Genomic DNA, 17627 nt, shown 5'->3' with positions numbered 1-17627 from the left:
AAGACAAGGATAGTGACTTATACGCCTGCTATAGTCCTCTATAGCACTGAGCACAATGTAAACATATGGTAAAGCTTAATAAATACTTTTTAATAAATGTCCACAAAGGAAAAAGTGACAGAAGTTGTACTGACTCTTTATAAGGGTGTTTTTTTAAAGACCATAAATAATAAACACCAAAACCCTAGGAACACCATTTGCTTTCACCTTCTGGGCTAACTATGTGTCACTGGGTTACCATGGGGCTTGGAAGTACTCACTGTAGGTCAGTGGTTTTTTGTTTTTCTTTTCCCCCTCCAGATGGTTTGCTGACAATATCCTGTTTTTGACAGAAATGTAGTGTGAAAGCATGAAGGTGTTTAATTCTACTCTTTGGCATGCAGACAATATACAATTTGCTACTCATCTGTGATATCAGATTTTTACCGCTTAAATACAAGTGTTCTCTCTGAGCTACCAGTATAATATAAACTCCATTTCATTTTAAGGCCAATGGAATCCTCCCCAAATGGCTTGGACTACTTGGCTGATGAGTGGGTGGTAATCAGAATCCCAGATAGCCTCACGGGGCCAAAAATGTTCAGAGCTCTTCAGGTTCTAGAACACCCCACACATTTTGCAAGAATTTCATTGTATGTGCACTATAGAGTAAACTGGCATTTTGTGATTGTTTCTCCTTCCTTTTTACATACTATTGTGATCCTTCCCTGCCTAGTCCTTCCACCCTCTTCTCTAATCTTCCTCATGTCCTGAGCTTGCCCATGCACCTGAGATTTTTCTAATAAGGCATTTTTCGGCATTCATATGCCTGTTGTTCTGTGACACTGCATGATTACTCATATATAGATGGGGTGGGGGAGCTAAGGGTGGAACTGTGTAGTTCTATGCGACATGGACTCCCATTGGTACAATACTCTCTTTTAGCTAGTTTTATTGGTTTAGAAATTATTCTACAGTTTTGTGCCTTTGATGTTACTAAGGAGAAGCTGGAACAGGCTTTGGATATGGAAGAGGAAAGCTTGCTCTGAACAGAAGAGACAACGTTTCCGATCAGAGATAACAAAAGGCAACCGCCTCCAGTTTTGTCCCAGTTTCTCACCTTATATGGGGAAAGCACCAAAGGATTGAAAGTAACCCTCTGAGTAGGGGAAAAAAAAAAAAACCAAGAGGTCAAAGCAGTCTTCATGACCCTGTTTAAACACTAATTCTCTCACTGGACAACATATCTCTCTTTCCACATATATCCTCTTTCCACATATACCCCCCCCACACACACATATGAGAGATGAACACCCAGGCAGCCACCTATGAAACAGACAGATGCATAGCACGTGCAAGGGCATTATGATGCATGCTGTAGAGACTACCACCACAAAGGCATGCCCAAATACCGCTCCAGTTAGTATCACACCACGTTGATCCCACATGGACACACACTCACATAACATACCAAGACTGGTCATACAGACAGACATCTGTCATCACCCAGACCATAAGCACAATAATCAGCGACTTGCAAAACATTGCACATAGAGCCATGGATTGATGAATCTTATTAGATTTGCCCCTCACTTTTAATATAGCATAGTGGTTAAGAGCATAAGACTTTAGAGTCAAACTGGATGCAAACCCTCACTCTGCCACATACTCCCTGTGTGACTTTGTACAAATTAATTGCCCACTCTGTGACTCAGTTTCCCCATCTGTAAAATGAGAATGAGAATAGTAGGTACCTCATCAGGTTATTGGGCAGATTAAATGAGCTCATGCACTTGAAGCTCTTAGGAGTAATGGAGAGGTCCTAGAATTGCCTGAGATAGGGTAAACTTGGATTCAAATTTGATTTAGGTAAGAGGAGAGGTAGTGGCAAAGGACTGAGGTATGAGATTCTCTTTCTGTCCTGAGGTAGTAAATAGCTGATTTCCTGGATGTGCATGTACTTCTCAATAATCATTCCATCAAAGGACATGCGTCCACCATTAATAGTAACAATGCAGTCACTCTTTTTTCTGAGAAAAATCTATATATTTGCAGTCACTGTGGTATTATATTTATTATTTATAGTCTGTTTTAAATGTGGTAACATCAAGTATACTTTTGAGAGTACATCTTTCCTGCCAAACACGTTGTAGCAGTTAAGAAAACCTGTGTTTCATCGAAACTACTTTTATTCTGAAACATGGTCATATATAGCTCTAGAAGGAGGAACTAGCCAGGAAGTCTCTCTCAGCAAGGATGTGTGGGTCCCAGAATAAACTGACTGAATGGTTGAGGGCAGTGCTGATACCTGGAGTTGTCCACCCTATTTTCACCCCCCACATGGCAAAAAAATAATCTGAGAAATTAAGTTCCTGATCATGGGCACTAATGCTTCCTTCTGCCAACACGAGCAATAGTTCTCCCTCTCCTCCCTACTCCACCAGGGGCTGTTAGGATTTGGAGAGCTGCTCTGGGCTATCAAAGATAGGCCAATGGCAACGGTATAGAAAAGGCTTACCATGGATTCAGGAATCCCAATCCCCCAAATGGACCATATGTCCTTCTAGAGCTAGAGCTATTTAGTGGAGAAAAACAGTGAGTATTCTAGAACTGTCTCCTACCTATTTGAACACAAATGAATCCGTAGCAAGTAAACATCTTCTCCACTAGGCTTCACAGTGCAGTAGAAAGAACATGGACTTTGGAGTCAGAGAGATGTACAACTGAGACCCAGCTTACCATGTGTGTGACCTTGAGTAAGGCATGGAATTTCTCTGACCCTCAGCTTCCTCATTTGCAAAATGGGAACATCACCAACCATATCAGAGTTGTCATAGACACTAAGTGAGATTAGAAACAAGAACTGCCTCTAGAACAGTTCCCAGAAGAAATGATTCAAATATGATTCTCTCCCCCATCCAATTCCTGTTTACCATCCCACATAGCTGGACTCCTCTAGTCAGGCATACACGGAAAGGACTTCTCAATGGCTGTGTGCTTATCTGTTGTGGTGAGTGCTGATTTGGTTTTAGATTTTGAAGTTTTTAATTTGTTTGTTTGTTTTTGGTTGGGTTGATGGCAGGAGAGATTGGACGTAGAAGTGGAACTGGGAACATTTAAAGGTACAAGATAGGCTTGACAGGGCTTTAGCCAAATTATTAGGGTTCCATTAATTTTCTAAGAGCACACCGTAAATGAGGTAACTTGGGAGGATTGTGAAAAGAGTGGAGCAAGCAAGAGAGGCCAAAAGTAAGCAAGTGTTCTGGTCATTTAGTGAGTAACCTGGAATTTGAACTTTGAGAAATGGGATCTGGAGGAGGAAGGCAGCAGATGGGAAATGGGACTATAAGATGAGCTTTGCACCAAAGGACAGTGGAAAAATGGAATGAGTATATGCCTATACAAACTGTTTGGCTATAAAAACATGACCACACCTGAAAGCTCACCTGCCCTATAGCTGTGGGGGGGGGGGAAGGAAAACCATATTAATCCTAACTCATTTTAACCTTAAACCCTGTCATGTGTCCATATCCTCCAAATATTTCCAGTGTAAAATTTAATGTTCTCAAAAATTTTATTTTACTGCAATATATCCAGAATTGTCACAAAGTATTTTTTTAAAAGGCATCTGAAAAATAATAAAGTGTTTTCTAACATAAAAATAGGTTCTGCCCACACTTCAGACTGCACAGTTGATTTAGGCTTTTCGTCTATATTAAATGTCAACTACTATATGCTTAATAAGATTGAATGCAATACTCTGAATTAGTCATTACAGTAGTATGAATGAATAGACTGACTAGGTCACTGCATTTATTTTCTATTTTTCACGGAAACCATTTTCTCCACGGTGGTTTCAAAGTAGGTATTTCATTCTCACAAGGCGCTAGTAGCCCAAATCCTTCTCAGGAACTATTAGTCCACTCCCCTTGCTCTTTCTTCTCTCACAAAATACCCACAGAACATTTTGACTAATTACTAACATTTAAAAATCCCAAAGAACGCTCTCTCTTTTTAAAACCACTAGAGATGAAAGCCTGTGTCCCTCCCTAAAACTTTTCTTTTGCCCTTGCTTAGAGGCAGTAATCAAGAGGAATCTGGGCAGGATAATAGGCAAGTTTACTTAAGTATCAACGTAAAGAATCCCTTAGATATTATTGCAGAAAGGCAGTGAACACTTCCCTACTAATAAAATGTGTTTAAATTAGTAACTGCAAACTAGCAGCTTATTGAGCATAATAACCCTCTTTAGTGCATCACCTTTGCAGAGGTACTTGTGAGTTATTAAATAGGGTCACATGGCTAAGATTCCCAACATTTTTGCTGCTGATTTCATTACCACTCCCTCTTCCCAAGGAATTTTCTAGTTCATATATGTTAAATTTGAAATTGTGACCATTCGGGAATGATTGTCCTCCTCACTCTCAGAAAGTGATAAATTCCTCTGGAAGTCTCTGGCAAAAGGTGTGCAGCCTAGAAGTACTACTAGTAGTACTGTTGCTACTAACAACTGCTCCTACTATTACTTTTCTTCTTCCTCCTCCTCTTCCTCTTTCTCCTTCTCTCCCTCCTCCTCTTCTTCCTTCTCCTACTACTACTACCACCACTGTTTATTGAGCTTCAACTATATGTCAGGCACAGTAGCAGGTGCTTTACATGTACTGTCTTTCTCTCTTCAAGGTATTATTAGCCCAAGTTTTATAGATGATGAAACTGAGACTCAGAGAAATTATGTATTCAAGGTTACACAAGGTAGCATGACTCCTACCTGTCCAACTCCAAACTAGCACATCACACTGCATCCCAGGACCTACATACCATTTCTAGGAGGGGCAAGTTGTAGAAACTGAGGCTTTGGGGCTGGGAAAGAGGGTCCTGGGTCAGAGAAGTAGCTGGACACCAAGTCAGGGAGGGAATTGAAGCATATGTGATCAGAAGCAGTGGATTTAGTGATTCCTATTGTTAGCTACCCAGTAACGGAATAACAAACAACAAGAACATTACATATGCATTTTTGAGTCTGACTTTTCTATGCTTCAAAAGGATGATAGCTAGCACCCTATTTCTTGCTTCACCTTCATGATCAAACTTCTTACAATATATTATACATTTCCTTACAACTTACTTTCTCCTTGACCTCTCTGAGGCTATCTTCCATCCTCACCTTTGCATAGAACCTTCTCCTTCAAAGGCCACTAATGATATCTTCTTCTATGATGTCTCGCTCCAATGGACCCTATCAAATCTTCCACACCTTGCAGACCTTTTACTCCTTTGATATTTTGATCCTCTGTTTTTCTTGGTTTTCCTCCTCCCTTGACTGCTCTTTCTGTTTCTCCTTTGCTGTCCTCCAGAATTCACATCCCTGTTTCATATCCCTTATGCATACAAGTCTTCCTCATGATAGGTCCAGGAACCACCAGGGATGAACAAGAGACATCCAATTGGTGTGTACCTTGGCCTTGTAAGCCACACACAGTGTAATGGAGTGATTAGGGGCACAGGCTCTAGAGCTAAAGTGCCTGGATTCAAATTCCCGTTCTGTTACCTACTAGCAGCATGACCTCGGCAAATCACTTAAGTCTTTCTGCATCTCTATTTCTTTATCCATAAAGCAGGAATAATAACAGTGTCTGTCTCATGTAATTGCTGTAAGGATTAAATGAGTTAACACATATAAAGTGCTCAGCTGGAACAGAGGAAATTCTCAGTAAGTGTTACTTATTATTGTAGCCTTTATGATGGTAATGTCTAAAACTTCGATTTTTTTCCGCAAATGAATAATTTACTGTTGGTATTGAATTTTCAAAACGCACACCATCCCTCAGTAATCTCATCAAAAGCACCACAGTCTTTCTACACATTTTTGGAAGGTCAGTTTGTTGTTGTATTTTGAGTGACAAACAATTGTTTTGGAGATCTGTCCTAGGCTCTCTTCTCATTCTGCACATTCTCCTTGGCTTTAAGTGCTACTTAGATGCTGATGACTTCCAAGTCTATCCCTTTCCCAGACCTCTCTCCTGACCTCCTGAGCCAGCTGCCTACTGGGCATTTCATACCAGACTCTCTGACCTCAGCACAACAAACCTTGCATGTCTAAACTCCTTTTGTATTTTCTAAACTAGTTAAAGGCAACATCCACTCAGTCACCTAAGCCAGAAATCTCTGGATCATCCTAGTATTTATTTTCTCTCACCCCTTCAGCCATTAACTGATCAACAAGTAATACTGATTCTACCACCTAGAAATATTTGGAATTTATCCCTTCCTCCCTAATCCTACTGCTACTGGCTCAGGTTGGGCCTTCATCTCTTCCTGGATCTGTAAAAGTCTAACTGGGACTCTGCCTTTACTTTTGACCCTTGACCCTTGCTCCATCCTCCATATTATAGCCATAGAAATCCTTCTTAAATGAATATTTTATCCAGTTATTCCCCTGTTTAAAACCCTTCCATAGCTCCCTAGACTCCTCAGGATAAAGTCCAAACACCTATACATGGCATAAAAGGCCCTCTGTTATCTGGGCCGGAGCTACTTCTCCACACTCACCCCTTGCAATGATTTTCATGTCTTACATTCTAGCCAAATCAAACTTCTGCTGGTTCCCTGAACACCTCTACGCTGATCACCCTTCTGTGTTCCTGCATGTGGTCCCCTTCAGTCCTTAATCTCATTTTTGTTGGCAAAATGTTATTCTTATTCCAAGATAACTTGATTTTTACTTCCACTCAGCAGCCTTTCCAAAGTTCCTCAGGCAGAATTGGATGTTTCTTCCCTCATGCTAGCTAGTCATCTTGCATTGACCTTCATTACAATAATTATCATTTCACATTCTATTTGCCATTTTATCTGTCACGTTCTCAACCAATCTGTGCCTTCCTTGAGGGCAGGAGCCATTTCCTATTTATCTGTATACACCCAGTGCTTAAGGTACCACTTTACCCATACAATTTGCTCATTTCCACCTCCACTAATATCTCTGCTCTCTGTCTCTGAAAAGGGAGTAATTGTTTTTCCTCCTTCAACATTTGGCTAAAACACATTTTCTCCATTAAATTTTCTCTGATTACACTCGCTTCTCTCTAATGAGTCCTTCATTTTATGCATATTATGTACTCGGTAATTGTAGAGGGCTTTTCCAACAAGCACATTTGTGCTTTAATGGTTTAGATTCCATTCCTTCTTGTAGTTTGACCACCCCAAAACATTTAAGGATCATCTGCTGAAATTGCTCATAGCAGTGAATTTTTAAAAAATTAATTTATTTTAAAAGACCTGTTTTTAATGCTTGGAGAAGCAGTCGGACATCTATTATGTAGACTCCAAGAATTTTGCCCTTCCCAAGTCAAGTACCCTGCCTATGAGTAATAGGAGCAGAAAGGGGAGAACACCAAGCCACCTAAGACCTAATGGCAGGACAGAAAGCTGAAATTCCCCAAACTACGGGAAGCCTCCCCATCTTTTCCACCTCATCTCTTTTTCTTTTTTTCTTTCTCCTAAGGCTAAAGAGCAATACCATCCAGCTCTCTAAAAGGCTTGAGAAGTGCCAGAAGGAAATCAAACTGCCCATGGAGTTTCTGGGATTGATTAACTCATTGTATTGCAGCAGTTCTGGAGAGGAACACAGGAAGATAGCCCACAAAATATCCAGGAAAGTCCTTTACTATGCTCAGTGCCCTAAAAGCTAAGAACAAGACTAAATAAATAAAGTTGCAAGGGCCACACTACATTTATTTGTACTCCCTGTACTAAAAGCTGCTTTATAAATACTTTTTCTCACTAGATACTTTGTTTCCCCTAGCTAGACTAGAAGTTCCTGGAGGTCATCAACCATGTATATTTCTTTTGTAGCCCCCCAATTGCCCACCACACTGAGCACATAGTGTACGCTCAAGAAATAACCATTGACAACTGATTACTAACTATTTAATTATTTTCCCCCTCACTATTTTTCACAAATGTTTATTAGTCACAAAACCATGAAGTCCTGGAAGCCAAGAGGAAGCATCCATCTGTTGGTATACATTTTCCCTTGGCTATGCATTATACAGAAGTTTCCTTTGGAAATGTAAACAAAGGATGCCTGATGAGCCCGGACAAAGAACAACTATATATAGAAATCAAGTGGCCAGAGTAGCAAGGTCAAAGCCTGCCCTTCCTTAACCAGATTAAAGGGAGTCTTGGGGCTGCCTCTACCTCCTTCCCATGCTCTCCAGTCCTGACAGAAAATATTTTCCAGCTGCCTATCTACTGAATTTTGAAACCTGGGCAGCAACTACAATTACCATTAACAAGTTACATTATCATAGAATTCAGCTACCAAATCTGTGGTGATCTTAATCTCTGTTTCTGTAATAATAGGAAGACTGCAGCTTTGTTTACTTTCTGAGGAGAATAGAGAACAGGGAGAAAGGACCAGGATAGGGAGGCAGTATTTATGACCCCTTTATGAAAAGTCAATCTATGACAAAAACATTTGTAGACAATAAGGAAGGGGAACAGGTTTGGCAGGAAAATAGCCTATTCCAGTTTTCTCAGAAGTGCCTTAGCTGGCTTCCTCCACCCCCGCCCAATGCCTGGTTTACACTATGAATGTAGTCATGCCCTATACGCAAATCTGGGTTAGATAAAATGGAAAAATTCTAAATCACCCTTCAGTGTCTGGTTCTCATGACTGACAGTATCCTGCTATTTATTCATTTTATAAAGTATTCATAAGACTTTATGAAGTCTCAAGTCCCTTCATTAACTACATTTCTAATCCTGAGGCTTGACCTGAAGGCTTTTGGACACACAGGCTCTGTGCTGAATGAGAATAATAAGTAGCCTGGATTCACCCTATTATTAAGAGGAAGTTAAGGGCACATCCCTAACCTTTCAGAAGGGATGATGTCCATAGAGGACAGCCATGGTCTTCCATAAACCATACTGTAGGGTTCCTGTCAAAGACAGAATCCTAAACTGAATAGACTGTGGAATTAAATCCCAAAATACGCCCTCACTCTCAACAGTATCTCATTATTCTTTCCCAGTTCTCAGTTAATGTTTTTATTCCATTGTCTACATATATTTCCTGTACATGTATATCCACATCAGGGTGAATTTGGGGATAGATACTGTGTCTATGCTGTTTTCTTTGCACCTGGTATGATGCCAGGCATAAAGAGGTATCAGTAAAAGTTGACCTTTTGTGTAACTAGAGCAGACAGTGGCCTACATGCACCCCTGAGAGTGCTTCTTAAATATCTACTTTGCAGATTCATCGTGGGGCTGCTCTTCCCTCCTACTTTACTTACATGTGGCAGCACTGGTGTCACCTCCTTAAGACTCAGGCAGGAACACCAAACTTCAGAAAGGCACTGTTAAAACATTGCCTGTTACCTAAAAGGCCAGAGTGAGTCCTCCCTTATTAACACAATGATGGATTGTTTTATGAGACCAGCTCCTTGACACTTGAAAAGAGTAGGGCCCTGAATATAAAGGCTTGATTGGCGGGATAGGCTGGGAAAGGTTGGAACAGGGGCTGTTTGGGTGAGGCTGGTCAGGGTGATAAGCTCCTCAGGGTTGGGGAGATGAGACATTTGAGAGGTCCTAAAGTGAATGAGCAATGAAAATAAACTGCTTACTTTGCTATTTTGACTACATCTTGCCACTCTGTACTTAATAATCATTTTAATGAGAATGGGGAAGGTGATTATAATTTTTGACCACATTTTATTCACTATTAGCTGTAACTCCACCTTCAGTCATGCAAATTCTAAACCAAAGGATCCCTTATTTTGTCTCCTGCTTACAATACTCCCTTGTCCCTTCAGCAGTGTGGATTTCTTACACCGTAATCTAACAGCATAATCAGAAACGTTGATAGAGTAGAACACAGAGGGATTCTGATTAGCTGAAAACCACTCTGAAATATTTCCTATGTTGTTTCTCTCCCTCTTGGAAAGGATGAGATGGTAGAGAAAATGAACGGAATAAAGAAAGTAACCATTCACAGAATCATGACCTATGAAATCTGGAAAGAAGTTGAAGGTCAAATAGTCAGTTCAACTTCCCATTTTATAGGTAAGGACACTGAAGCTAAGAGGCTAAATGACTTATGTTCACACTTCCAGTTAGTGGAAAAGCCAAGTCTAGATCACAGTTTTCCAACTGACATTCCAGTGTTCTTTCTTTACATTCCTTATGCTTCTGCCCAAATCCCCCACATAATTCTATTAATACAATCTCAACCCTGAGTTTAACCAGTATCCTGTATGTCCTGCATATAGCACCACTCTCTTACACAAATGGAGTGCCCAGCAGCGATTACACATCTATGGTGCCCTTATCATACAAATACTCTACTTGAAGAATTTTAATATTTTAAGAAATCCAAATTATTAGCAGATGGGAGGTTACTCATATAATAAGAGGATTCTTTGCCTTACAAGAACATTCTCCACTGTCTTTTTTTTTTTTTTTGGAGACAGTCTCACTCTGTTGCCCAGGCTAGAGTGCCGTGGTGTCAGCCTAGCTCACAGCAACCTCAAACTCCTGGGCTCAAGCAATCCTACTGCCTCAGCCTCCCAAGTAGCTGGGACTACAGGCATGTGCCACTAGGCCCAGCTAATTTTTTTTCTATATATTTTTAGTTGTCCAGCTAATTTCTTTCTATTTTCTTTTTTTTTTAGTAGAGACGGGGTCTTGTTCTTGCTCAGGCTGGTCTCAACCTCTTGATCTCGAGCGATCCTCCTGCCTTGGCCTCCCAGAGCGCTAGGATTATAGGCATGAGCCACCATGCCCGGCCTCCACTGTCCCTTAAATAGGAATCCTCAGATAGGATTAAGATGTGAGATCTTCATAAAATTATTTTATCATTTAAAATAAAATGAACTTTGAACTGTTACATCTATCTATCATACAAGTAAGATTAGAACTAGACTATCAGGCTCGAAATATAACTGAAGCATTTTTATCCAAGCACTACCCATCAATAATCCTATAATGTTCTACCAATCTTGTTTACACTTGAAGCTCTGCCATCAGGTCTTCAACAAAATCAACACAAAACCAAATACTGCAACTGAAGTTTCATGCTCTTGAGCAAGAAAGAGAAATAATATCTTTCTTTTATTATGTCCCCTGAAGAAGAGGTCAACTCCTCTTATAAGCTCTGCCCTAAGATTTGATGTAGGTAATGATTTTTTAAAATCTCACACTCATACAGCACCTTATAATTCAGACAACTTTAAGACAGTTATCATTTGTTGATGACAAGAATAAGTGGAAAGGTGATGAGTGAGGACCAGGTAGGGTGCATGGTATAGACAGGACCATGGGCAGGGGAGGAAGGGAGGAGCGGCTAGGAAGAGGAGAAACGGTCCTGATAATATTGTTACAGAAATAATATTGCACTGAATGAAACTCACCCTACCCCCAAGGACCCAGGATTCCCTATGACACCCCAGTAATCTCTTTAAGGACTGATAATGTCCAGTTTGATGAAGGAAGAAACATACTGCATGTCTGATTCTCACACTGCCTACTGTTTGGAAAGGGGAAGGAGTTGCCCCTTGGACTATTGTTCCCCCAATCCATCACCACAACCTATTTTTTTTAACCATAGATATCTGTCACTTTTTTTGGAACAAGCATCTTAAAGGAATGAGACTTCCTAGAACTACCATTCAGTCCTTCACTCCAAATGACTCAGCTACACTTTGACAAAACTGAAGTTCCCCAAAGGATCACCCGATCCAGGTTCTCTGAAAGAATCACAAATGTTTCTGTTACATACCTCAACCTGCTGGCAGATCTGTATTAGTTTGGCCATTTGATTTTCTAGTTCACTGTTGCGCTTAACCAGGTTGGTGAGGTTCATCTCCAGGGTTTGCTGTCATCGTAGAGTGTGAAGCCAGAGGGAAGGAGGGAAGAAGAGAAAAAAGAACAATGAGCTTGAGAACCAGTGTCATGTGAACATCAGTCAGTCAGTAGACAGATATTTCAAAGATTCATTGTGCACCAGCTCTGGGCCAAGCACTATTCTAGGTGCTAATTAATAATGCCATACATTTGCTCAATATAAGGAAAAAGATGACATTCATGACTTTGTGGATGTGGGAATTTATTAGCATTAAAGCAATCTTATGTTTTCTATAACATTTTTAACTTTCCAAGTATTTCATAGGCAATATCTCATTTTTCCCTCATAGTAATCCAGGTATTTTTATCTCTTTTACAGATGAGTAGACTAAGAAAACTATAGAGATGCCCCTCGACTTACGATGCAGTTACTTTCCCATAAACCTGAAAGTGCATTTTCAACTTAAGATATTTTCAACTCACAATGGGTATAACCCCATCATAAATCAAGGATGTAACCATATCATAAGTCAAAGAGCGTACTGAATGCCTATCACATTTGCACCATAATAAAGTCAAAAAACTGTTAAGTTGAACCATTATAAGTCAGGGACCATCTGTCATTATTGAAAGATTGCCAGATACAACACCAGGCAATTTCATATATACCATTTAAAAATCGGCCGGGCCCGGTGGCTCACACCTGTAATCCTAGCACTCTGGGAGGCCGAGGCGGGTGGATTGTTTGAGCTCAGGAGTTCAAGACCAGCCTGAGCAAGAGCGAGACCCCGTCTCTACTAAAAATAGAAAAAAAATTATACGGACAGCTAAAAACATATATATATAGAAAAAAATTAGCTGGGCATGGTGGCTCATGCCTGTAGTCCCAGCTACTCGGGAAGCTGAGGCAGGAGGATTGCTCGAGCCCAGGAGTTTGAGGTTGCTGTGAGCTAGGCTGATGCCATGGCACTCATTCTAGCCTGGGCAACAGAGTGAGACTCTGTCTCAAAAAAAAAAAAATCATAACAACCTCACAAAGTAGGAGATGCCAGCATTTTACTGGTGAGAGAACTGAGCTTCAGAGTGGGGTTAATGTGTTTTGCACAATCATATAATTAGTATGTGGCAAAGTTAGGATTGGAACTCAGGTCTCCAGCCCTCAGTCACAGTTTTGCCCCAGTGTGCAGGATTTTTTTTTTTTGTCTTTTTGTTTATAACATTTTATATTTATCAGTAGGCTCCTTCAGAAAAAAAAAAGGTAGTATTTTGAGTGTGGGATTCATCAAAATCTAGCATTGTCTCTCACGGCTTTCTTTGTTTGGTATTGAGGCATCACCCACAGAGATGCCAGGCTTCAAAAGGCAAAGCCTGACAGCCATTGCTTACCATTGCTTACTGGTACATAGATTGTTTTAGGTACCTATTAGGAGCACTTTGCAGATCTGCTGAACATGATGTGATTACAACAGTACTCGGAACTCTAGCATATTTTGAATTGAGCAAGCTACTCTCTCCCATTCCCTATGTGAACAATAGAATGTTATTTCACTCTAGATTGATTATGGGCTTTTTTGTATTCCTCCCCATTCCCAAATCTTCAGTTCTGGTAGCTGCTTCTCCTCTAGGACCTGCCCCAATTTCTACTCCTCTCTCACCCACCATCCTAATATCCCATAAATTCTGTTCCAAATGTAATACCCCCACATCTTGGCCCTTATTCTGCTAGCATTCCTTCCCTTAGTCGTGTTCATTGTTTAATTGCCGTCTCCATGGTTCCTATGGTTTGTAGTTCAAAGTTCATGCTTTTGAAAAAGTGGATGGGGGGACAAGAGGGAGAGGGGAGACATGGAGGAAGAGAGGAGACTTTTGTATTTGGCTCCTGTCCTGTCTACTAAGTAGCTGTGGCTCCTTAATATCCTTGGCACTGTTCCCATGAATATATCCCAGAGGATATACTTATATAGATAGATAGATGTGTTTCTAGGCTGGAGAGCCTGATTTGACTTATTCTTAAACTAGATTATGAGGACAAGCTTAACCCTTGCCTCCCTTCTTGCCAAATCTTTCTTGATTTCTTTGGCTTTGCTCCTATGGAAGAGATTTTTCACCATTTAGACCTTTTTTTTTTTTTGGCTTGGGGGCACAATGTTTCCCCTGACCTTCTTTAATCCCACCACTATCTCAATTTTTGGCCTTCTTAGCAAGGATAAGGGGAAGAAAGAAGGAAAAAGGGCAGCAATCAATGACTTGGGCATGACCTCTAAACTAGATTGATGTCAGCGGAAATGAGAAAAAAGATATGGCATGCTGTTCAGAGATTTAATACAAAAATGTATTGAGCACCTATTGTCTTCAAGGTGCAGTGACTTTACAGATAAAGAGGAGGTAAAATTAAGATGAGTCTTGAAGGATAAACAGAAATTAATAGTCAGAGATGGAGGGGGGCAGGGTGTTCCCGGCACAAGGAGCAGAGTAAGCATAAGTAAAAAGGAATAAAGTATATGGCATGTTCAAGGAATAGTAGTTTAGTTTGGCTGGAACAGAGGGTACAAACAGAGTAGTGGGGGACAATCCTGGAAATGAAGATTGAGGCCCTGTTACAAAGCTCTTGAATGCCTAGGTGAGGGGTTTGCACCTTTTGTTTTTTTAGCACTGGGGGCTTACCAAAGCTGGTTGAGCAAGGTGATGGCATAATCAGGGCTGCACTTAGGAGATTAACCTCACAGCAATATGCGAGGCAGACAGAAGCAGGAAACCCCAGAGGGCAGGGACACTGGTAGGAGAAAGCTGCAATATTTGAGGCAGTTGGTAATGCAAGTCTGGGCCAAGCTAAGAGGATAATTGAAAGAAACGTGTTTCAAGAAAGGATTTGTCACTGTCAAATATGCAGAGAGGGCAATAAATATGAGAATTGATAAAAGACAGCTGGATTTGGTAATTAGAGGTCACAGATGACCTTTGAAAAAGGAGTTTCAGTAGGATTTTGGAAGCAGATGCCAAATCATACAGGGTTAAAGAGTACATTGGTAGTGACAAAGTAGAGGCTGCAAGTCTAGACTCCTCTTCAAAAGTTTGGCCCCATGGCCGGGCGCGGTGGCTCACGCCTGTAATCCTAGCTCTGGGAGGCCGAGGCGGGTGGATCGCTCGAGGTCAGGAGTTCGAGACCAGCCTGAGCAAGAGTGAGACCCCGTCTCTACTAAAAATAGAAAGAAATTATCTGGCCAACTAAAAATATATATACAAAAAAATTAGCTGGGCATGGTGGCTCATGCCTGTAGTCCCAGCTACTCGGGAGGCTGAGGCAGGAGGATCACTTAAGCCCAGGAGTCTGAGGTTGCTGTGAGCTAGGCTGACGCCACGGCACTCACTCTAGCCCGGGCAACAGAGTGAGACTCTGTCTCAAAAAAAAAAAAAAAAAAAAGTTTGGCCCCAAGGTGAATATGATAGAGCTATAGTTTGATAAAAGAGTCTAGCTTAAGTTAGAGAATAGGAACTGGTAATTGACCCAAGCAGTTGATGATTTCCTCTAGTAGAGTGATCCAAATTCCTAGATCAATCGAAATTTCATGTATCACAAATGAATATATTGATATATTAGGTAAATATAATGTAGATTGATGAACCCAGAGCAGGTAATAATATTAGAAATCTATGTTTCCAACTATAATGCATTTCTATTCAAACATAGGATTCCACAGGGGGGAAGTTTTTAACAAGTACATGTGACCTGTTGCAACACTGGTCATGAAACTAATATCTCATAAATAATTCACTGTGCAGAGCAGGACTAAAATCCCTGCTGTGTGTTCCTCATTTATGGCCCAGAACTGAGACTCATGCCTTCTATGAAGCCACTGAAAACAAAGATTAGGGCTGAACACATAATTTTGGGTCTAGTTGGGTTACCATCACAAAATTATGGCAAATGGTTAGTTTGCTCTGGCCCCTTAGCAATTGCTAGCACATTTTAACAACACAGAACTAGAACTGACAAGATGACTCTAATTTCAACTTTACTTCATTAATATGAAAATGCTTTGAAAAATAAATCTTTGGCTAATGAAAACACCATCTGTTGATGGCTTTTTGCCACTGTTTTCTTACATTATGAGACATAATTTGAGGAAAACACCGAACATTTACTTACTCACTTCCTATTCATTTACAAGGAATTAAAGCCTCCTCTCAAATTGGAATTGATTCTCAATAATGAACATATGCAAAGGGAAGCAGAGAATTGAAGCAATCAGGCAGTCTAAGGAAGTCAACCTTCCTTATCATGCTTAGTACTGACGAACCATTTAGAACTAAAAATTCTGGGCCACTCTAGGTTTGAATGATTTGAATTGATTTGGCCGAGTAATTATCTTGTCTATACTCTGGCTGAGTAAAGAAAGAGGATACATGTGTGCATTTGTGTATGCATAAAATCTCTTTATGTAAAAGTAAACATGTCTCTTTGTTGTTGTTCAGTTTTGAAAAATTGGTTTGTTTTGCTCTTCTCTTATGCAATCTAGTTAATGACTCGGCCAGGTTCCGGCCAGGTTCCGTCTGTCTAAGCCCAGTCAGTGCAACTTTCTCAGAACAGTTGAACTGTGACAGCAAGAGAGCCAAAGTGGCAGAGGGAAGATTGGAATGGAGATATCTGCTGTGAGGCAGGAGGTTGGCAGGGGGAGCAGGATGAAGCTCCCATTTCCTGCTGCAGGAAGCTACCTCTGGGTCCTTCTGTGCTTCCCCTTTGTGAGGGTTAGAGAAGCCATTTTAGTTTATGAAACTGTGAGACCCTCTTCGCCTCCAGATGACTAACATCATGCTAGCTCTCACAAAATTGTACATGTGTCTAAACGGCACAAAGTGAGAGGAAGATTTGGCTGGCTTGCATAACAGATTTTAAAAGGCCTGAGTTAGCTAAATTGGCAGTCTACACCGATTCCATTTTTACCCAAGTTCCACTTCATTTGTATTGTATAGACTTGGCCTCTTTGTGTTCTGTTTTTCCCTTCCCAAAGAGGAAAATGTTTTGCTATCCGAGAAAACTGGACACAGGCTATTCTCCTTCCAAACAGCATCCCATTAAAAGAAATGGCTTCTCTAACCCTCTCAAATAATTGCTAGGCTTTTTTCTTCTTCTCTAGACACAGATTGCTTCAGGTAGCTTTTTCATTGGCTCCCTCAAGAAACCTAGCCATACAACAAAACACCAGCCCTTCATTAAAGTGAGACAGATTACCCTTATGGGGCAAACTGGACCATGATCTCCATTTGTCATGCTCCAAGAAGACACATGTATTCACACATACATGAGCACACCTACATACACCAATCAGACACAGTAAATACTAAGGCTTACAAAGGGGTGCAGTTTTTGTTAGTTCTATTGAAACATGTCGTATTGCCATTGAATGCCTGTATTCTATTTTGCTTTCTAAAAGGTTCAAGGGCAACATTATCTAAACCTAGAGAAGATCTTGACTGTTTCAATGTGGGAATTGGACCTTAGGGCGGGGGAGGGGGAGTGGAGGATAAGAAGGGCAGAAAGGCCAATCCACCCCAAACCTGAGTCTTCCAAATTGACAGAAGACAGCTTCATCTTTAAAAATAATCTGAGCCAGTGACCCCATTACTATTCTTTGACATGCTCTTTTTTGACATCCTGTCTACACACCCAAGTTCCCAGCTCTTCCAAAAGCCAGAAGGCAGAATCTTCACATGCTTTGGGGGTCGCAGTCTGCTTTCTTTTTTTAACTGCTTGTCTTAAAATACTTACTTTGCTTTTGCTTCAGTCTGTCACTTTATGTATCAAT

The 17627-nt window shown here is 40.7% G+C and overlaps 1 protein-coding gene across 6 annotated transcripts in view; it reads right to left on the bottom strand.

The window, feature by feature from the left end:
• The window catches only part of MID2 (midline 2), an 85415-nt gene that overhangs the window by 44159 nt on the left and 23629 nt on the right, over positions 1-17627 (bottom strand). For all 6 annotated transcript variants that reach the window (XM_045537926.1, XM_045537921.1, XM_045537923.1 and 3 more), the window contains exon 3: positions 11759-11854. In XM_045537926.1, the coding sequence (XP_045393882.1) occupies positions 11759-11854 (96 nt within the window). The remainder of the gene's footprint in view (positions 1-11758; positions 11855-17627) is intronic.

The sequence above is a fragment of the Lemur catta genome, chromosome X, assembly GCF_020740605.2.
Source record: "Lemur catta isolate mLemCat1 chromosome X, mLemCat1.pri, whole genome shotgun sequence".
NCBI lineage: Eukaryota > Metazoa > Chordata > Mammalia > Primates > Lemuridae > Lemur > Lemur catta.
The sequence above is the reverse complement of the archived record's forward strand: the minus strand, read 5'-3'. Positions and strand labels throughout refer to the sequence as shown.